The following is a 22,866-nucleotide window of genomic DNA, read 5'->3' on the forward strand; positions in this document are numbered from 1 at the left end:
TCTGATACCAGTGCCCACTCCTTACTTAACTTCTCTACTGCCCTTGTTAGGTTCAAGAGTCCATCATACAACCTGTCACACCTTAAATACTCAACCTTTAAAAATTAATAATGTGCCAGTTTGACTGTCATAGTTCTGCCTTAGGGCCTGCTCTCCCCTCGGTGCAGGGGCAAAATTCAGTTCTGGCCCAGCCCAGCCGAAGACTAAATTCTCCCCTCCCGTGAGAGGAGCTCAGTCCGGGTTTATTGTGAGCTTACAGTACTGTGATCAAGATCCCAGTCGATGACGGGGACAAGGCGGTGGCGTCACCTGCCGCTCCCCGCCCCTTCCTCGGGCCTTCCCGCCGGCTCCCGCAGGGCTTCCTTAGCAACACGCGCGCTCACTCCCAGCCCCGCCCTGTCCCCGCGGCGCGGCGCGGGGCGCGAGGCGGTGGCGGTGTTTGCGCCTGCGTGAGGCCGCAACCGCCAGTCAGGTCTCTTCCCCACCCCTCCTCCCCTTTTCCCTCTCCCCCTCCTCCTCAGCCTCCGTGAGCGAGACACCAATATGGAGCCCGAGGACCTGCCGTGGCCCGGCGAGCTCGAGGAGGAGGAGGAGGAGGAAGGGGAGGAGGAGGAGGTGGCGGCGGAGAACTTGGATGAGGATGAGGTGGTGATGGTGGAGGACGTAGAGGAAGAGGAGCGGCGGGAATTGGACGCGGACTTCAACTTCGAGAGCCTGCCTCGGGAGAGTACGGACGACGAGGAGGTCGAGGAGGACGATGAGGCCAAGGCCTGGCTGCAGGCGCACCCCGGCGGGACTCAGCCTCCGCCGCTGCCGAAGCACCGCTACAGCGAGAGCGAGCGGACCGGCCCGGAGAAGGTGGGCCCGGCCGGCGGTGGGGGTGGGGCGCCGTCGGGGCGAGGTGGCGGGACGTCCCTGCCGACTCTGACCGCGCTGCCGCCGGCTCGCTGCCTGTCACCGTGCCTGACACAGGATAGGCGCGCGTTCTAAGGCTTGTAAGGGCCTTCTCGACTCTTGCCCAGGTTCTGGCTGACTACTGCAATCTCCCGTTCTTACTGGCCGAGACCGCCCTTGTTGCTCCCCCTCGGTGGGTCCCGGGCCTTTTGAATTATACCAGATGTCAACCTGGAGCCAGTATCCCCAGCTTGTGTTGTTAAAGAAAACTTCTGGGAGGAGGTGGGGCTTACCGCGTCCCGAAGGAGGGGGAAAGGGCGGTGTCTGAGTGAGAGGGTGGTTGCCCAGGGACTAGTTTGCTGGGGAGACAATTAGGAGATTAGTGTGGCTGAGTGCCTCCCGTCCCTGAGGGAGCAGCGTGGAATAGGAACACTGCGTGAGTAGTTGAGTCTCTGGAGCCTCCTCGCGGATTGTGCTGCTCAGGACCGTCGTCTGTAGCAGTCAAGGGGTCCCCAGCAGTTAGGAGGGGCTTGGAAATGCAGGAGGCTTTTGCCGCAGCTCTAGTCTGGGAAACTTCAGCGCAAGGTAATACGCAACGGGGAGAGAGCTGTTTTTATGGTTCGCACCTGAGGATTCTTTTGAAGATAATTGCATTTAATTGATTGCTTTTCAGGGAGAAAAGAGGTTTGCCATACAATTCGGATATCAAGCCACCATTTATTAAGTTTCTATTCTGTGCAACGTACATTGTGGGGACAAAAAGAAGCCTAGGGTTTATTGTTTAGGGACTGCCTTTAGACAAGATGTAAACTGCAGAGTGAAACAACAAAAATACAAGACACGGAAAAGACTGTATAGACCTGTGCTGTGTTCAGTCCAGTAGTCACTAGCCACGTGTAGCTCTATATCTTAATTAGTTAAAAGTAAATGAAGTTAAAAATTCAGTGCCTCTGTTGTACTAAGCACTTTCAAATGCTCAGTAGCTACACTTGACTAGTGGTTACCCTATTGGACAGTGCAGATATAGAATAGTTTCATCATGACAGAAAATTCTGTTGGTCAGTGATGCCATGGACTGTTGATCATTACGGAATAATAGTTGTTTCGCCTGGTAGATATTCCAGTGGGTCTTTAATTCATTAAGCATTCACCGTTGGCCATGCACTGTTCTGGATGCTAAGGAACCTTGGTGAACCCAAACAGTTTTGTTTTCTTCTTTTTTTTTTTTAATCCTCACCCAAGGATATTTTTCCATTGATTTTCAGATAGAATGGAAGGGAGGGGAGGAGGAATAGAGTGGGAAGGAGGGAGGGAGAGAGAAAAAGAGAGAAACATTGATGTGAGAGAGACATATCTATTGGTTGCCTCCTGAATGACCCTGACCAGGGCCACTGGCAACTGAGGTATGTGCCCTTGACTCTTTGGTCCAGATGGAATCCGAGACTCTTTGGTCCGATCTCTAACCGCTGAGCCAAACCGGCCAGGGCCAACACAGTTTTCTTTTTCTTTTTAGAGTATGTTTATTAAAGCTGGGGACAGTGAAACAAGGAAGGGTCTTACCAGGAGAGAGCCTAGATGGGGCTGCTTTGGCTCTCTCCAAATGTTATAGGAAAGAAATGAGCCTAGGTGGGGCTGCTTTGGCTCACTGGAAAGTCAGAGAAAAGGAGGCCTTGGAGACAGGTTTAAGGATTAGCTGGATGGAGTTGCTGCTGCCAGTTGCTCTCCTGGTTGCCGGTCATTGGGGACCCTTAGAGTTTAGGAGGTACAAAGCTGAGAGGAAAGAAAGGCATGGGCATGCTTCTTGGAGGGAGAGTGCCAATCCAAACATTTTTTATCTCTGTCTTCTACTGTTCAGTCTAAGAGGGAGGCAGACTAAATGTAGATGGTGCCATAAATAAAAGTAAAACTGGTATGTGCCCACATGCTTCGAAAGCATACAGTAACGGAATCTGACCTTGTCAGTGAGCTGGGGAAAGCTTCCCTGGGATATTATGATAGAGCTGAGGTCTGAAGACAGATTAAGGTTAGCTAGGAAAGGGAAGGTAAAGAACCTTCTAGTTGAGGGAAAGGCACATGAAAAGGTACTGTTGGTTAGAGAGAGCATGGCATTTTCAAGGAACCAAAGGGCAATGTGGGTTAAGCACAGACTTCAAGGCTTGTGTACAATGTGGAGGATTTGGAGACCTTTTCTCTGGAGCTTTGGGAAGTCATTGAAAATGTGTTTTGTTTTGTTTTTATCCTCACCCGAGGACATTTTTCCATTTTTTGTTCAGATAGAGTGGGAGGGAGGGAGAGGGAGAGAGAGAGAGAGAGAGAGAGAGAGAGAGAGAGAGAGAGAGAGAGAGAAACATCGACGGAGAGAGAGAGAGAGAGAGAGAGAAACATCGACATGAAAGGGACACATCGAGTGGCTGCCACCCGCACGACCAACCAGGGCCAGGGACAGACTGCTACCGAGGTACGTGCCCTTAGTGGGAACCGAACCCCGGGTCTCTCTGGACCTCAGGCCGACGCTCTAACCGCTGAGCCAAACTGGCCAGGGCTCATTGAGAATGTTTTAAACGTGTGTGTGTGTGTGTGTGTGTGTTGCAATGTATGATAAGGTTTGTGTTTTAGATAGATCACTTTATAACAGAGTAGAAAACAACCTTGACTGCAGAGCAGGATTGGGAGTAGCAATAATAGATTTGGGATGCTAATTAGGAGGCAATTGCAGTATTGCCAGGCATTCCCAGTGGGGGGCATGCAGGAGGCCACCAATTGATGTTCTCATTGATTTTTCTCTCTCTCCCTTCCTCTTTCTCTCTCTCTCTCTCTCTAAAAAATCAATAAAGAAAAAAAATTGTTGCCTTGACCTGTCTTTGTCAAATTTGGCATCAATATTATGCTTTCATACAAGGTATTGGGAAGATTTTTATTTTTCTATGCTCTGGAACAGTTTAATATATGACTTATTTCTTGCATGTTTGAAATTAATGAGTGAAATTACTTTGAGTCTGAATTGCTTTCAGGGTTATAGTCTATATAGACTCACTTTTCTTGAGTTAATTTTGGTAATTTATTTTTCTAGACAATTATTTCAGCAAGATTTTCTAGTTAATTATAATAGAGTGCTACATAGTATTTTTTATTTTTTTCAATTGCATCTGTGGTTATTTCCATTTCTCATTCCTGCTTTTGTACAATTATGCTTTATTTTTCTCTTGATCTGATAGCTAGGGATTTTTTTTTTTCATCCAAGGAAACAGCTCTTGGATTTAGGTTTTATTATATTTCTTTCCATCATTTCATTCATTATTTTAGTTTTCATCTTTTACTGTTTCCCTAGATTTATTTATTTTAATCCTCACCCAAGGATATTTTTTTTGTTTAACATCAAAGTGGGAGGGAGGGTGGGGTAGAGTGGGAGGAAGGGAGGGAGGGAGGGAGGGAGGGAGAGGGAAAGAGAGAGAAACATCCATATGAGAGAGACACATCAACTGGTTTGTCTCCCACATGACCTGACCAAGGCCGAGAGGAACCACAACCGAGGTATGGGCCCTTGACCGGAATCAAACCCATGACTCATTGGTCTGTGGGGCTGATGCTCTAACTGCTGAGCCAAACCAGCCAGGGCTGATTTTTTTAAAACAATATATTGAATGCTTAATTGACTTATTTAAAAACAGTTTTAATAGCTTTATTATGTACATTATTCATAAACCATACAATTTACCCTTAAAGTGCACAATTCAGTGGTTTTCAGCATATTCATAGATATATACAACCATTACCACAGTTGATTTTAAAACATTTTCATCACCCCAAAAAGAAGCCCCGTATACTTTAGCTGTCAGTGCCCTATCATTCCTCTAAGTAATGATTAGTCTTCTTTCTCTATAGATTTGTCTATTCTGGGTACTTAATATAAATAGAAACATATGTAGTCTTTTATGACTGGCTTCTTTCACTTGGCATATAGCATGCGTCATTCCTTTTTGTGGCTGAATAATATTCCATTGTTTGGATATACTACATTTGGTTTATCCATACATCAGTTGGTGGTCTTTTCCTTTTTTTTCCACCTTTTGGTTAATATGAACAATGCTGCTGTAAAACATTTGTGTATAAGTTTTTGTGTGGACATAATGGACATATGTTTTGTTTTGTTTTTCTTAAAGATTTTCTTTTATTCTTTACTGATTTTAGAGAGAGAGGAAGGGAGAGGGAGAGAGAGATGGAAACATCGATGAGAGAGAACATTGATTGGCTGCCTCCTGCATGCCCCCCACTGGGGATTTGACCCACAACTTGGGCATGTTCCCTGACTAGGAATTGAACTGGCGACCTTTTGCTGCGTGGGTCAATGCTCAACCACTGAGCCATACCGGCTGGGTTGGACATATGTTTTTATTTCTCTTGGATATATATCTAGGAATGGAATTGCTGGGACATATGGTAACTCTATTTTAATTTTTTAAGGAACTACCAGACTGTTTTCCAAAGTGGCTGTACCATTTTACATTCCCACAAACAATGCATAAAAGTTTATCTTGGGAATACATATGCAAATAATTAAAAAAAAAAACTAGGCAAATTAGTATATTTATGTTCCTATATCCAGCAACATATAAAATATTTATAACATTATGATGAAGTAAATTATCCTCAAAATGCACAACTGGCTTAACAACCCAATACCAATTAATATAATAAACCAATTAATAGAATAATTTGACAAAATCTAACACCCTTTTCAAAGTAAAACACTTAACAAACTAGGAATAAAAGAAAACTTCATCAATCGGATACAGCCATATATGAAAACCCCACAATTAACATCATACTTTTGGTGAATAACTGCATGCTTTCCCACTAAGATCAGGAATAGCACCAGGACATCCTCTCTCACCACTTCTATTCAATATTATACTAGGGGTTCTAGCCAGGGAAATTAGGCAAAAATAAATAAAATGCATCCAGATTGGAAAAAAAGAATAAAACTGTATGTACTCGCATCTAACATGTTTCCCAGGTAGTCTGCTAAAAATCTCTTAGAAGTAATAAACAAGGTCAGCAGTTGTAGAATACAATATCAATATACAAAAATCAACTGTCTTTTTATTTTTTTTATTTTTATCCTCACCCGAGGACATTTTTCCATTTTTTGATCAGATAGAGCAGGAGGGAGAGAGAGGAAGAGAGAGAGAGAAACATCGATGTGAAGGGACACATCGAGTGGCTGCCACCCGCATGACCAACCAGGGCCGGGGACAAACTGCAACCGAGGTACGTGCCCTTAGCGGGAACCGATCCCGGGTCTCTCCGGACCGCAGGCCGACGCTCCAGCCGCTGAGCCAAACCGGCCAGGGCCAACTGTCTTTTTATATATTTGCAATGAACAATTGAAAATGGGAAGTTTGTACCTTTCCACCACTTTCTCCAGTTTTCTGACCCCCCAACCCCTGTCTCTGTTAACCAAAAATTAGATTTCTTTTTCTATAAGTGTTTAAGATTCCACATATAAATGAGATCATACAGCATTTGTCTGTCTGATTTACTTTACTTAGCATAATGCTTTCAAGGTCTATCCTAATGGTAGGATTTCTTCTTTTTTTTTTTCTTATTTTTTAATTTTTTAATCCTCACCCAAGGATATTTTTCCATTTATCTACAGATAGTGTGGGAGGGATGGAGGGTGGGAGGGGAGAGAGAGAGAAAAAAAAAACATCGTGTCAGAGACACATTGATTGGTTGCCTCCCACATTACCCTGACCAGGGCCAGGGATGAACTGCAACCGAGGTATATGCCCTTGGCTGGACTCGAACCCATGACTCTTTGGTCTGTGGACCAACGCTCTAATCACTGAGCAAAACGGGCCAGGGCTCCTTCTTTTCCTTGATGAATAATATTTCATTATATATTTACCACACCTTCTTAAAAATTTTTTTTTCTTTATTGATTTCAAAGAGAGAGGAAGGGAGAAGGAGAGAAAGACAGGAACATCAATAAGAGAGAACATCTATTGGCCGCTTCCTGCATGCCCTCTACTTGGGACTGGGCCCACAGTCTGAGCATGTGCCCTGACTAGGAACCCAACTGGCGACCTCTTGGTGCTTGAGTTGATGCTCAACCACTGAGCCACACTGGCCAGGCTATAGCACAACTTTTTTATCCATTCATTCATTAATGGACACTTACATTGTTTTCATATTTTCCGTATTTGGGCTGTTATAAATAATGCTGCTATGAATATGGGGGTGCAGATATCTTTTTATGCTAATGTGTTTTGTTCCCTTTTGATATATTTCCAGATGTGGAATTACTGGATCGTATGGTTCTATTTTTACTTTTTGAAGAACTTCCATACTGTTTTCCAAATTCCACCAATAGTGCACAGGGTTCCCCTTTCTCAACATGTGCACCAGCACTTGTCATCTCTTGTCTTTTTGAAGTTGGTCGTTCTAACAGGCATAGGGTGATATCTCAGTGTGGTTTAATTAGAATTTTCCTAATTACTGGTGATGTTGAACATCTTTTCATGTACCTTGACTAGTTGTAGTTTTTCTTTGGAAAATGTCTATTCAGGTTCTTTGCCTATTTTAAAATTGGATTATTTATTTTGCTATTGAATTGTAGGAGTTCTTTATATATTTTGGATATTAAGTTTTGATCAGATATATGAATTTGCAAATACTATTTCCCATTCTGTAGGCGTTTTTCACTTTGTTGATGGTTTCTTCTGCTGTATAGAAGCTTTTTAATTTTAAGTAGTGCCACTTGTTTATTTTTAATTTTGTTGCTTGTGCTTTAGGTGTGATCTCTAAATAATCATTATTCAGATCCATGTCAAGGAACGTTTTTTCTGTTTTGTTTTGTTTTTTCCCCCAGGAGTTTCATGGTATCAGGTCTTATATTTAAGTATTTAATCCATTTTGAGTTAATTTTTGTGAGTGGTGTAACATAGGGTCAAGTTTCATTATTTTACATGTGAATATTCAGTTTCCCCAGCACAATGTATTGAAGAGACTGTCATTTAAATCTCCAAGTAGTATTCTTGGTTTTCTTGTCAAATATTAATTGACTACAAGTTTGTGTTTATTTTTGGGTTCTTGTCTGCTCCATTGATCTATTTGTTTTTATGTTACTACCATACTGTTTTTATTTATTTATTTATTTTTATTTTATTTTATTTTTTTTTATCCTCACCCGAGGACATTTTTCCATTTTTTTGTACAGATAGAATGGGAGGGAGAGAGAGGAAGAGAGAGAGAGAGAGAAACATCAATGTGAAAGGAACACATCGAGTGGCTGCCACCCGCACGACCAACCAGGGCCGGGGACAGACTGCAACCGAGGTACATGCCCTTAGCGGGAACCGAACCCAGGTCTCTCCAGACTGCAGACTGACGCTCTAACCGCTGAGCCAAACCAGCCAGGGCTGTTTTTTTTACTTTTTATTCCTCACCTGAAGATATTTTTCTTTCTTTTTTTTTTTAATGATATTTTTCTATTCATCATTAGATACAGTGGGAAGAGGGAGAGAGAGAGACAGAGAGAAACATCGATGTGATTGAGACACATCGACTGGTTGCCTCCCGCAGGACCCAACCAGGGCCAGGGATGAATCGCAACCAAGGCCTGTGCCCTTGACTAGAATCAAACCTGCGACTCAATGGTCCGCGGACTGACACTCTAACCCTGAGCCAAACCAAGCAGGGCACTACCATACTGTTTTAATTACTACAGTTTTATAATATAGTTTAAAATCAGGAAGTGTGATCGTTTCTGCTTTGTTCTTAGGATTTTTTTTTTTTTAAAGTCATTTGGGGTCTTTTGTGGTTCCATATACATGGTTAAGAGTGTTTATTATTATTATTTTAAATACATATTTTTTGTAAAAAAGTCATTGGAATCCTGATAGGGATTGCATTGAATTTATAGATGGCTTTTGGTAGTATTGACATTTTAACAGTAATAATTATTCCACATTGAATTTTATGTGTTGAACCATCCTTGGCATTCCAGGGTTAAATCCCACTTGATCATGTTGTATAGTCTTTATAATGTTCTGTGAATTCTGTGTGCTAGTATTTTCTTGAGGACTTTTGCATCGATATCCATTAGGAGGATTATTGGTCTGTTGTGCTTTGTTTTATTTTTTTCTTGAAGTATCTGTGTCTGGCTATCTGTACCAGGATAATCTGGCCTCATAGAATGAGTCAGGAAGTGTTTCGTCCTCTTCATTTTTTTTGAGTATTATGAGGATTGGTGTTAATTCTTTAAATGTTTGGTAGAATTCTGGAGTAAAACCATCTGGTCCTTGGATTTTCTCTATTGGGAGTTTTGTTGTTGTTGTTGTTACTGATTTAATCTCCTAGTTAGAGGTTTATTCAGATTTTCTATTTCTTTTTTTATCCTCACCCAAGGACATTTTTTTTTTTTTTTTTATATTTTGTTCAGATAGAGTGGGAGGGAGAGAGAGAGAGAGAAACATCGATGTGAAAGGGACACATCGAGTGGTCACCACCCACATGACCCAGCCAGGGCTGGGGACAAACCGCAACCGAGGTACGTGCCCTTAGTGGGAACTGAACCTGGGTCTCTTCAGACCGCAGGCTGACACTCCAACTGCTGAGCCAAACCAGCCAGGGCCAGATTTTTTATTTCTCTATGATTTAATCTTGGTAGGTTATGTGTTTCTAGGAATTCATCCACTTTTTCTTGGCTCTCCTATTTGTTTGGTGTATCATTGTTCATAGTATTCTCTTATCCATCTTATTTCTGTGATACTGGTTGTAATATTCTTTCTTTCATTTCTGATTTTATTTGAATATATTTTTCTTAGTCTGGCTAAGGGGTTATAAATTTTGTTGATATTAAAATGAACAACTTTTTGTTTAATTAATTTTTTCCTACTTACTATTTTGTTGATTTGTGTTCTAATCTTCATTATTTTCTTTTTTCTGACTGCTTTAGGATTAATTTGTTGTTCTAGTTCCTTGATGTATGTTATAGGTTGTGAATTTGTACTTCCTCTTATCTCTGCTTTTGCCATAAATTTTGGTATTTTTAAATCTTTATTATGTCAAAGTACTTTCTAATTTCCCTTGTGACTAGTTTCACCTCTTATTTTTATATTATTTAATTTTCATATATTTGTGGAATCTCCAGTATTTCTTATGATGTTGATACCTAATTTCCTTCAACTGTGATTGGAAAAGATAGTGTGTATGATTTCAGTCTTCTTGAATTTATTAAGACTTGTTTTGTATCTAATGTGTTTTATATCCTGAAGGATGTTTCATGTATACCTGAAAAATATATATTCTGCTGTTTTTGGGTGGAGTGTTCTGTATATTTCTGTTAGGTCAAGTGGTATGGAGTTGTTCAATTCCTCTATCTCCTTCTTGTTCTTCTGTCTGATTGTTCCATCCATTATTGAAAGTAGGGTATTGAAGTCTCTTAATATTATTGTGTTGCTGTATATATCTCCCTTCAGTTCTTTCAAACTATGCCTCATTAATAGAGGAGCTCTGAGGCTTGGTGCATAAATACTTGTTACATCTTCTTGATGAATTAACCCTTTTTGTCATTATAAGTTATTGGCTTAAAGTCTTTTTGTCAGATACAACTAGCATAGGTAACTTCTGTCCTCTTTTGGTTACCATCTGCATGAAATTTTTTCCCATCCTTTCAACCTATATGTACCCTTAGATCGAAACTGTTTCTCCTCTAGACAGCATATAGTTGGAAGTCCATTAAAATTTTTTATTTTTATTTTTTGTATGTGCCCCTAGCGGGAACCAAACCTGGGACTCTCTGGTCTGCAGGCTGATGCTCGAACTGCTGAGCCAAACTGGCCAGGGCTAAAATTTTTTAGTTTTAATCCTCACCTGAGAATATGTTTTTATTGATTTTGAGAGAGAGAGGGAGAAACATCAATGTGAGAGAAAAACATCAATCAGCTGCCTCCCGCACGCCCCTTATTGGGGATCGAGCCAGAAACCTGGGCATGTGCCGTGACCAGGAATTGAACCAGGTCCTCTCAGTCTATGGGACGAAGCTCAATCCAATGAGCCCCATAAACTGGGCAAAGTCCATTAACTTTTAATATTAAAAATGGTTCCTCACCCAAGGGTATTTTTCTGTTTATCTTTAGATAGAGTGGGACAGAGGGAGAGAGAGACAGAGAAACATAGATGTGAGAGAGACACACCAACTGGTTGCCTCCTGCATGACCCCAACCAGGGCCGAGGAAGAATTGTAACCAACTGGAATTGCCCTTGGCTGGAATTGAACCCATGGCTCATTGGTCCGCAGGCCGATGCTCTACTGCTGAGCCAAATGGGATAGGGCTCAAACATTAAGATTTTAAAATACATAATTTGCATGTTTCTGCTTGCTTCTTTTGTCTCTGGGAGTATAGGAAGTTAACTGTTGTGGTTTATTGGAAAGTATGTAGAGTCCTAACATGATAACCATAAGTTCATGTTTCCTTATTATTAAGTGAAGACAATACTTTGAATAGTGGCTGTGATGTTGAAATGTAAAAATGTTTTATAAATTGAGAAATATAATCTAAATGTTAGATTTTGTTACACTCTATTTTAATCTCCTTCTGATTTTCAGGTTGTTCCGTTGACCAGTCATGTATGGCAACAGTCATCATATCAAGATAGTAGTAGAATACAGATTTCTGATTCTAATGTGATCTCTTTGGAAAAAACATCTGAGTGGGGTTCTGGGGATGACGAGGTATGTCTTATGTAACTGGCAAACTATCTTTCTTTTGATAAGCAGCATGAGAAATTCTTATTTAGCTGTGAAGAATAGAAAGATAATATTCCATTTCTCTAAACCATCTTTGGCAACCTTAAACACTGAACTACACCAGCCAGGGCTGTTTCCCTTTTTGAAAATGATTTTGTTTATGTTAGATTTCTGAATTTCTGTAATTTTAGAATAAGCTTATTGATTTCTATTTTAAAAGCCTGCTGCAATTTTTTTCTTTTTTTCTTTTATTGATTTTAGAGAGAGAGGAAGTGAGAGGGAGAGAGAGATAGAAACATTGATGAGAAAGAACATTGATTGGCTGCCTCCTGCACACCTCCCACTGGGGATCAGGCCCACAACCTGGGCATGTATCCTGACTGGGAATAGAACCAGCGACCTCTTAGTGCATGGGTCGATGCTCAACAAATGAGCCATACCAGCCGGACCCTGCTGCAATTTTGATTAACATTGCCTTGTGTCTGTACATTAATTTACAGAGAATTGACATCTTAATATTGAGTTCTCTAATCCATAAATACAACAGTTCTTTTAGTTTTATTTAGGTCTTTAATTTCTTTCTTTTTTTAAGGAATTTGGAATTTCTTTTTTTTTTTTTTTTTTTTTTTTTTTTTTTTTTTATCCTCACCCGAGGATATTTTTCCATTTTTTGTACAGATAGAGTGGGAGGGAGAGAGAGGAAGGGAGAGAGAGAGAGAAACATCGATGTGAAGGGACACATCGAGTGGCTGCCACCCGCACGACCAACCAGGGCCGGGGACAAACTGCAACCGAAGTACGTGCCCTTAGCGGGAACCGAACCCGGGTCTCTCCGGACCGCAGGCCGACACTCTAACCGCTGCGCCAAACTGGCCAGGGCTGGAATTTCTTTTTTTAATCTCCAAATTTTTTTCTTTATTGATTTTAGAGAGAGAGGGAGAGAGATAGAAACATCAGTGAGAGAGAGCATCTATCGGCCGCTTCCTGCATGCTCCCACTGGGGATTGAGCCCACAACCTGTGCATGTGCCCTGACTGGGAATTGAATCAGCGATGTCCTGGTGCATGGGTTGACGCTCAACCACTACTGAGCCTCACTGGCTGGGCAGAATTTGTGATGTTTTAAAAAAATATTTTTTACTGAGTTTTAGAGAGAGAGGAAGGGAGAGGGAGAGATAAACATCAATGCAAGAGTGAAACATCGATGTGAGAGTGAAACATTGAACAGCTGTCTCCTGCATGCCTACTACTGGGAATTGAGCCCACAACCCAGGCATGTGCCCTGACCAGGGATGACCAACAACCTTTTGGTGCATGAGATGATGCTCAACTAACTGATTCACACTGTGCTTGGATTGGTCTTTAATTTTTGTTTTTAATGTTTTTATTGATTTTTTTAGAGAGAGGAAGGGAGGGAGAATAGAAATATAGATGTGAGAAACATTAAAAGGCTGCCTCCTACATGCCCCTGCACTGGGGATCGAGCCCAAAACCCAGGCATGTGCCCTGACTGGGAATCGAACCGGGACCGCTCAGTCCATGGGCTGTAGCTCAATCCACTGAGCCACACCGGCTAGGCTAGGTCTTTAATTTTTTCATCAGTGTTTTGTTGTCTTCAGTGTAACACACATTTTGTTAGACTTACTGGTATTTTTTAAAATTTCAGGTTTCTGCCCTGGCTGGATGGCTCTGTTGGTTGTGGCTTTGTCTTGTACACCAAAAGGTTGCAGGTTCGATTCCTGGTTAGGGCATATACCTAAGTTTCGGGTTCAGTCCCTGGTTGGGAGTCCTGCAGGAAGCAACCAATCAATGTTTCTCTCACATCGATGTTTCTCTCTCTCTAAAAATCAATGAAAATATATCCTTGGGTGAAAATTTTAGAAAAGTAAATTTAAATTTTCTGTTGTTCATCACAGAGATATACAAATATAATTGACTTTTTTTTGGGTGGGGTTAATCCTCACCAGAGGATATATTTCCATTGAATTTTAGATAGAGAAGGAAAGAGAGAGAAACATTGACATAAGAGAGACACATCGGTTGATTTGATTGCCTCCCACATGACCCTGACCGGGGCCAGGAACGGAACCTGCAAGCCAGGTATGTGCCCTTGACAGGGAATTGAACCTGAGACCCTTCGGTCCAAGGACTGACTCTGTAGTTGCTGAGCCAAACTGGCCAGGGCATATAAATGACTTTTTATGTTTACCTTGTGTCCTATGACCTTGGTGATCTTATTTACTAATTTTAGTAATAGTTTTTTTGTAGATTCTTTAGGACTTTCTGTGTAGACAGTCATATCAACTCTATTTTTTAAAATTTATTTATTCATTTATTTATTATCTTCACCTGAGGATATTTTTCCATTTATATTCAGATACGGGGGGGGGCGGGTGGTCTGAGGGCTGATGCTCTAACCACTGAGAAAAACTAGCGAGGGCTCCTTTTTAGTAGATGGATTACTGTTGAAAAACATGGGTTTGGACTACATGGAATTTTAAAAATAAATAATTGTACTGTTTTTTTGTTTTTTTTTATCCTCACCTGAGGATATTTTTCCATTTTTTGTACAGATAGAGTGGGAGGGAGAGAGAAGAAGGGGGAGAGAGAGAGAGAAACATCGATGTGAAGGGATACATCGTGTGGCTGCCACCCGCACGACCAACCAGGGCCAGGGACAAACTGCCACTGAAGTACATGCCCTTAGCGGGAACCGAACCCGGGTTTCTCCGGACCGCAGGCCGACACTCTAACCGCTGAGCCAAACTGGCCAGGGCAATTGTACTGTTTTTAATGCATGGTTAAGAGTTCTTGGATATGGAAGGCTGACTGTATGCATCAATCTATGCTATTTTGTATAGGGACATGACCATTTGTGGATTTTGGTATCCTCGTAGATCCTGGAACCAGTCCCCTGTGGGTACTGAGGTTAGTTAAGTTTTGGGGTAGTCAAAAGTCATAGAAATTTCTCAACTATACAGAGAGGTTGGCACCCCTAATCCCTGTTCAAGGGTCAACTGTATATGCCCTGTATCACTGGCTAGGATCTACTTGTTCTTCTACTTGCTCTGCTTTATGTTTTGATCTCAAGTCTGTGAAAGCAAGTATTACCAACGACGTTTATGTAGCTGAAGACAGTGAACACTTTTCTATGCAGTAAATAGCATTTGACATTGTTAACCATTGCATATCTTTTAAAAATCATTTCTTGGCTTCTCCTGGTTTTCTTTCTACTCCTCTGGCTATTTATTTTCTTTCAGTTTTCTTTGCTGCTTTATCTTCCCCTTTAAACCTTGAAATCAAAGGTTGCAAGCTCTGGACCTGAATATGACCCAAATGTAGTTTGTAGAAACAAATTGTTTTGGCAGTGTTTTAAAGATTTTGAAATAGAACACTTGAAATTGTGCATGAAGTGCATAGTTGGCCCCAAGTCCCATCACTCTAATTCCAGGCAGATTTACTCATTTTTGTTTACCTGCCTACCCAGTATACATTTGAGTGTTTTTACTTCTGCTTGAAATGTTGGAATGTTATGGTTCTCATGTAGATCCAGGGGTTTATACTTAAAAAACCCAAATTTATATTTCCAGTTTTTACTTCTCCCTTAGTATTTGTATTTACTTAACTGCTTATATGCCCTCCCTGAACACATATGTAAAAATATTTAGAGATTTAAGGGCCTTTTATACTGATTTAAAGGTATTATACAAGGAATAATAGAAACATAGCAACAATATGCAGAAAGAAAAGGAATGTTCAACATTTTAAAAAATTATTTTTTGATGGGAAATTATGCAAGTATCTTTGCATGGGGAGATAAATGATTCATAGAGAGGGAGGGTGGGGGAATCACATATAGGAAGGACATCACCAAAAAAATTGGAATGATACAGGAATGCCTTTGACAGGTAGACTTTCTTTTAAGCCACAGGATGAAAATCTGGGTACATAATGGGGCTGTAGATTTGGTGGTAGGAAGATAAGGACGTTTCTTCTGCTCTTCACGTATTACAGTAGGAGATGAAGTCATCAGTTGAAAATGAGGACTGCCCGGCTGGTGTGGCTCGGTGAATTGAGTGTTGGCCCATGGACTGAGAGGTCCTGATTCGATTCCCAGTCAGGGCACATGCCCTGGTTTTGGGCTTGATCCTCAGTAGGGGATGTGCAGGAGGCAGCTGATTGATGTTTCTTTCTCACATTGATGTTTCTGCCTCTCTCTATAAACATCAATTAAAAAGAAAATGAGGACAGAGAATTCAGTAGTTCTGAGAATGAATAAGTAGTCACTTTATTAAGTTAACTCACCAGGAAAATATAGTAGGATTTTCAGGCAATGCTGAGTGACCTTGTGATTTAATGTCATAAATTTAAAGGAGAATCTGTCTAGGTATATACTTTGTTCAGCAATACGCTGCTGCTTAGATTCAGATAAGGAGAAGATTCAATCAGAACTGAACTTTTGCCAGGTAAATAGGATAGTGGGAGAAAAGGGCAAGAAAGTTAATGATGTTTGCAAGGTAATGATTATTATAAGGATGACTATGAATTCTCAGAGTGGTAAAGAGGGAAATACAACTAAGAAAGGAATTATGAAAAGTGTAAATGTGATGGGGTAGTAGTCTTCATGAGGTTAAAGAATTAATGCAGTTGAGGACCTAGAGTAAAGTTATCTGTGAAGGACACAGGATAGTCAGGAGAACAAATAGATACATCTATTAGTAGTGAGTAATAGACTGCGACCAGGCTCAAACCATGGTCAGAGATGATGAATCAGGGACTAGAGTTTGTTGTAGTGAGAGTCACAAAATGACTGGAACCTCCCCTGCTATAACTTCCTTTATTGGCCTACTATTTCCTGTAGAGTGCTTTCAAAAGAAAAAATTTAAAATTAATCATTCTCACCCAGTTTGGCGTGACTCAGTGGTTAGAGCATTGATGCCTGCTCACCGAAGGGTCTTCGGTTCAATTTTTGGTCAAGGGCATATTGTGTGTGGGTTGTAGGTTTGATACCCAGTTGGGTGCCTTTTGGAGGTAGCCAGTCATGTCTCTCTCCTCTCTCTTTCTCTCCCTCTCTCTCCCCCTCTCCCCCACTTCCTCAGATAGAGTGGGAGAGAGAGACACATCTACTGGTTGTCTTCCGCACAACTCCCTCCCTCCCTCTCTCTGCGCCTCTCCCCCTTCCTTCTCCTTTTCCACTCTCTCTAAAAAGGAATTGGAAAAAAAATATCCTTGGATGAGGATTAACAACAACAGAAAAATTGCCCTGACCAGTTTGGCTCAGCAGTTAGAGCGTCTGCCTACAAACCAAAGAGTCTTGGGTTTGATTTCACTCAAGGGCATGTACCTTGCTTGTGGTTCGGTCCCTGACCCTGGTTGGGCTTGTGCAGGAGGCAACCAGTCGATGTGTCTCTCTCACATCTATGTTTCTCTCTCTCTCTCTCCATCCCATTCTATCTAAAGATAAATGGAAAAATGTCCTTGAGTGAGGATTAAAAAAAATAACTACAACAAAATTAATCATTCTCTTATTTCTTCTATTTTCAAGTATGAAAAATTTAGAAAACTTATTTCTAATAGCAGTTTGATGCTATAGATTTGACTAATTTAGCCAGCATAGAATGGCTTAAGATATTTGGAATGTCAAAGGTTTCCATAATCTCACAAGTCATAGAAAAGTAATGTTAATATTTTAGAATATTTCTCCACATTTTTTCTGTGTATATATTTGTCTAACTAATATTAGGTAGTGGATAGTTATTTATCTTTTTAAAAACTTACTGAAAGAGCATTTGGTTAGCATATATTTTTTTATTGGTTCCGCATGCTTTTTTCTTTCTAATTTTTATTAATTTATTTTTGTTACAGATGTTTCTCGTTTTTGCCCCCTAGACACCCTCCTCCCCATCCTGCCCCCCACCTCCCCAGCATTGTTGTCTATGACCATTGGTTATGCATACATGGATATAAGTTCTTTGGTTCATCTCATCCATCCCCCCCCACGCCCCTCCTCTGAGGTTTGTCAATTTGAACCATACATCTTTCTATGTCTCTGGGTCTGTTTCGATCATCAGCCCACCTTGTTCATTATATTCCACAAATAAGTGAGATCATGTGGTATTTGTTTTTCTTTGATTGGCTTATTTCACTTAACATGATACTCTTCAAGTCCCTCCAAGTTGTCTCAAAGGGTAACAGATCTTTCTTACAGCTGCATAGTATTCCATTGTATATATGTACCACAGATTTAAAAAAATTTTTTATTAATTAATTAATTTATTTTTGTTACAGATGTTTCTCCTTTTTTCCCCCCACTGATTCCCCTCTCCCCCTCCCTCCCCACCCTGTCCCCACCTTTGTTGTTCATGTCCATTGTTCATACATATATGCATATAAGTTCAGTGGTTTATCTCCCGCCCCCCCCCAACCCTCTACAGGGGATTGTCAGTCTGTACCCCACTTCCACGTCTCTGGGACTACTCCGTTCCTCAGACTGTTATGTTCATTATATTCCACAAATAAGTGAGATCATGTGATATTTGTCTTGCTCTGCTTGGCTTGTTTCACTTAGGATAATAGTTTCCAGGTCCCTCTATGTCGTCTCAAAGGATAAGAGATTTTTCTTTCTTATAGCTGCATAGTACTCCATTGTGTATATGTACCACTGCTTTTTTTTTTTTTTAATTGATTAATTTTTGTTACAGATGATTCTCCTTTTCCCCCCCACTGATTCCCCCCTTCCCCTCCCCTCCCTGCCCCTTCCCCAGATTGTTGTCCATGTCCACTGTTCATGCATACATGCGTATAAGTTTTGTGGTTCATCCCTCCCCCACCTCCCCACTCCTTAGGGGATTGTCAGTCTGTACCCCGCTTCCGCGTCTCTGGGACTACCCCATTCCTCAAACTGTTATGTTCATTATATTCCACAAATAAGTGAGATCATATGAAATTTGTCTTTCTCTGTTTGGCTTGTTTCACTTAGGATGATACTTTCAAGGTCCCTACATGTAGTCTCAAAGGATAAGAGATCTTTCCTTCTTACCGCTGCGTAGTACTCAATTGTGTATATGTACCACAGCTTTTTGATCCATTCTTCTACTAATGGGCACTTGGGCTGTTTCCAGATCTTAGCGATTGTAAATAGTGCTGCTACAAAGATGGGGGTACATATATTCTTTCTGATTGGTGTTTTATGCTTCTTAGGGTATATTCCTAGAAGTGGGATCACTGGGTCAAATGGAAGATCAATTTTTAATTTTTTGAGGTGACACCATATTGTTTTCTATAGTGGCTGCAACAGTCTGCATTCCCACCAGCAGTGTACTAGAGTCCCCTTTTCTCCACACCCTTGCCAACACTTGTTGTTTGATGCTTTGTTGATGGCGGCCATTCTGACAGGTGTAAGGTGATACCTCATTGTTGTTTTGATTTGCATCTCTCTGATGATTAGTGATGATGAGCATTTCTTCATATGTTTCTTAGCCATTTGTATGTCCTATTTGGAGAGGTGTCTATTTAGTTCCTCTGCCCATTTTTTTTTTTTTTTTTTTTTTTTTATTTTACTCACATAGAGCGGGAAGGAGAGAGAGGAAGAGAGAGAAACATCGATGTGAAAGGGACACATCGAGTGGCCGCCACCCACACGACCCAACCAGGGCCGGGGACAAACTGCAGCCAAGGTACATGCCCTTAGCGGGAACCGAACCCGGGTCTCTGTGGACCGCAGGCTGACGCTCTAACCGCTGAGCCAAACCGGCCAGGGCCCTCTGCCCATTTTTTAATTGGATTCTTTGTCTTCCTTTTGTGGAGTTCTATGAGCGCTCTATATGTATTGGAAAGTAACCCCTTATCTGATATATCATTGGCAATTATGCTCTCCCATACAGTGGGTAGCCTTTCTGTTTTGATGATTGTATCTTTTGCTGTGCAGAAGCTTTTGAGTTTGATGTAGTCCCATGTGTTCATCTTCTCCTTTGTTTCTATTGCCTTAGTACCACTGCTTTTTTATCCATTCATCTTCTGATGGACACTTCGGCTGTTTCCAGATCTTAGCTATTGTGAATATTGCTGCTATGAACATGGGGGTACATATATTCTTTCTGATTGGTATTTCAGGCTTCTTGGGTATATTCCTAGAAGTGGGATCACTGGATCAAATGGAAGTTCAGTTTTTAATTTTTTGAGGTAACCATATTGTTTTTCATAGTGGCTGCACCAGTCTGCATTCCCACCAGCAGTGTACTACAGTCCCCTTTTCTCCACAACCTCGCCAACACTTGTTTGATTTGTTGACGGCAGCCATTCTGACAGGTGTGAGGTGATACCTCATTGTTGTTTTGATTTGCATCTCTCTGATGATTAGTGATGTTGAGCTTTTCTTCATATGTCTCTTGGCCATTTGTATGTCCTGTTTGGAGAGGTGTCTATTTAGTTCCTCTGCCCATTTTTTAATTGTGTTTTTTGTCTTCCTTTTGTGGAGTTCTATGAGCACTCTCTATATATTACAAATTAACCCCTTATCTGATATATCATTGGCAATTATGCTCTCCCATACAGTGGGTTGCCTTTCCATTTTGATGATTATATCTTTTGCTGTGCAGAAGCTTTTGAGTTTGATGTAGTCCCATGTGTTTATTTTCTCCTTTGTTTCTGTTGCCTTAGGTGATATATCCGTGAAAATTCTGCTCCGTATGATGTCCGAAATTTTGTTGCCTACATTTTCTTCTAGGATTTTTATGGATTCATGGGTCACATTTAAGTCTTTTATCCATTTTGAGTTTATTCTTGTGAATGGTGTAAGTCGATGGTCTAGTTTCATTTTTTTGCATATAGCTGTCCAATTTTCCCAACACCATTTATTAAAGAGGCTGTCTTTACTCCACTGTATGCTCTTGCCCCCTTTGTCAAATATTAATGAGCATATTGCCTTGGGTCCATTTCCGGGTTCTCTGTTCTGTTCCACTGGTCTATATGTCTCTTCTTCTGCCAGTACCAGGCTGTTTTGATTACAGTGGCTTTGTAGTATAACCTGAAATCTGGTAATGTGATCCCTCCAACTTTGTTCTTCTTTGTTCAAGATTGCTGTGGCTATTCGAGGTCTTTTTTGGTTCCATATGAACTTTTAAAATATTTGTTCTAGCTCTGTGAAGTATGTCGTTGGTATTTTGATGGGATTGCATTGAATCTATAGATTGCTTTGGGTAGTATGGACATTTTAATGATGTTAATTCTTCCAATCCATGAACAAGGTATGTGCTTCCACTTTTTTATATCTTCCTCTATTTCTTTTTTCAATGGCCTGTAGTTTTCTGCGAATAGGTCCTGTATTTCTTTGGTTAATTTTATTCCTAGGTATCTTAATTTTTTTGCTGCAATGGAAAATGGGATTTTTTTTTAGTTTCTCTTTCTGTGAGTTCATCATTGGTGTATAAGAATACCATCAATTTCTTTCTCTCTCTCTCTTTTTTTTTAAATCCTCACCCGAGGATATTTTCCCATTTTTTGTTCAGATAGAGTGGAATGGAGAGAGGAAGAGAGAGACAGAGAGAAACATCGATGTGAAGGGACACATCGAGTGGCTGCCACCCGCACGACCAACCAGGGCCGGGGACAAACTGCAACCGAGGTACGTGCCCTTAGCGGGAACTGAACCCGGGTCTCTCTGTACCGCAGGCTGATGCTCCAACCGTTGAGCCAGACCGGCCAGGGCTATCAGTCTTGTGTATGATTTTGAAAAATCAGCTCTTTGTTTCATTGATCTTTTGAATTGTTTTTTGGTCTCCATGTCATTTATTTCTGCTCTGATCTTGACTATTTCCTTCCTCCTACTTGCTCTGAGGTTTTCTTTTTATTTTCTTTCTAGTTCTTTAAGTTGTGAGGCGGGATATTCTGTTAGAAATTTTTCTTGCTTCGTGAGGTAGGCCTGAAGTGCTATGAACTTTTCTCTCAGAACTGCTTTTGCTGCATCCCATAGATTTTGTGTTGTGTGTTCATTTTCATTGGTTTCCAGGAAGTTTTTAATTTCTTCTTTGATCTCCTCGGTAACCCATTCATTGTTCAATAACATGCTGTTTAGCCTCCATGTGTTCAAATGACTTTGCATGTTCTTGTTGCAATTGATTTCTAGTTGTATGCCATTGTGATCTGAGAAGACACTTGATATGATTTCAGTCTTCTTGAACTTGTAGAGACTTAGTTTGTGTCGTCCATCTTTGAGAATGTCCCTTGTGCACTTGAGAAGAATGTGAATTCTGCAGTTTTTGGGTGTAATTCTCTGTAGATATATATTAAATCCATTTGATCTGGTGCTTCATTTAGAGTCTGTGTTTCCTTGTTAATTTTTTTGTCTAGAAGATCTATCCAGGGATGTCAGCAGGGTGTTGAAGTCTCCTGCGATGATTGTTTTGCTGTTGACTTCTCCTTTGAAGTCCTCCAAGAGATATTTAATATATGTTGGTGCTCCTATATTGGGTGCATATATGTTTACCAAAGTTATATCTTTTTTTTGGATAGATCCTTTCAATATTATGCAGTGGCCTTCTTTGTCTCTAGTTATGGCCTTCATTTTGAAATCTATTTTATGAGATATGAGTATTGCTATCCCAGCTTTTTTTTTTTTTTTGCTTTCCGTTTGCTTGGAAGATTTTTTCCATCCCTTCACTTTCAACCTATGTGAATCTTTTGTTGTGAGGTGGGTCTCTTGTAAACAACATATATGTGAGTCATGCTTTCTTATCCTGTCAGCTACTCTGTGTCTTTTTATCAGAGCATTCAAACCATTCACGTTTAAGGTGATTATTGATATGTACTTATTTACTGCCATTTTTGTTTAGTGTGGTTCTATTTTTTCTTTCTATTTCCTCTACTAATTACAGCAGTCTTTTTTAGCATATCTTGCAGTGGTGGTTTGGTGTTAATATACTCCCTTAGCCTTTTTTTTTGGTCTGGAAAGCTCTTTATTTGACCGTCTATTTTGAATGATAGCCTTTCTGGATAGAGTAGTCTTGGACTGAGATGCTTGTTTCTCATGATCTTGAATACTTCATGCCACTCCCTTCTGGCCTGTAGTGTTTCTGTTGAGAAGTCAGCTGAGAGTCTTATGGGGTTTCCTTTGTAGGTCACCTGTTGCTTATCTCTTGCTGCCTTTAGGAATCTGTTTGTCTTTAATTTTTGGCATTTTAATTACTATGTGTCTTGGCGTGGGCCTGTTTGGGTTCTTGCTTG

General features: G+C 40.7%; 1 protein-coding gene across 1 annotated transcript in view; it reads left to right on the forward strand.

Annotated features, from left to right (window-relative positions):
* Nucleotides 1–484: 484 nt before the first annotated feature.
* Nucleotides 485–22,866, forward strand: part of ALMS1 (ALMS1 centrosome and basal body associated protein) — a 234,301-nt gene continuing 211,919 nt past the window's right edge. The window contains exons 1-2 of the mRNA XM_036263247.1: nt 485–858; nt 11,507–11,632. Of these exons, the coding sequence (XP_036119140.1) occupies nt 544–858; nt 11,507–11,632 (441 nt within the window). The 5' untranslated portion in view covers nt 485–543. The remainder of the gene's footprint in view (nt 859–11,506; nt 11,633–22,866) is intronic.

The sequence above is a fragment of the Molossus molossus genome, unplaced genomic scaffold (genome assembly GCF_014108415.1).
Source record: "Molossus molossus isolate mMolMol1 unplaced genomic scaffold, mMolMol1.p scaffold_m16_p_15, whole genome shotgun sequence".
Classification (NCBI taxonomy): domain Eukaryota; kingdom Metazoa; phylum Chordata; class Mammalia; order Chiroptera; family Molossidae; genus Molossus; species Molossus molossus.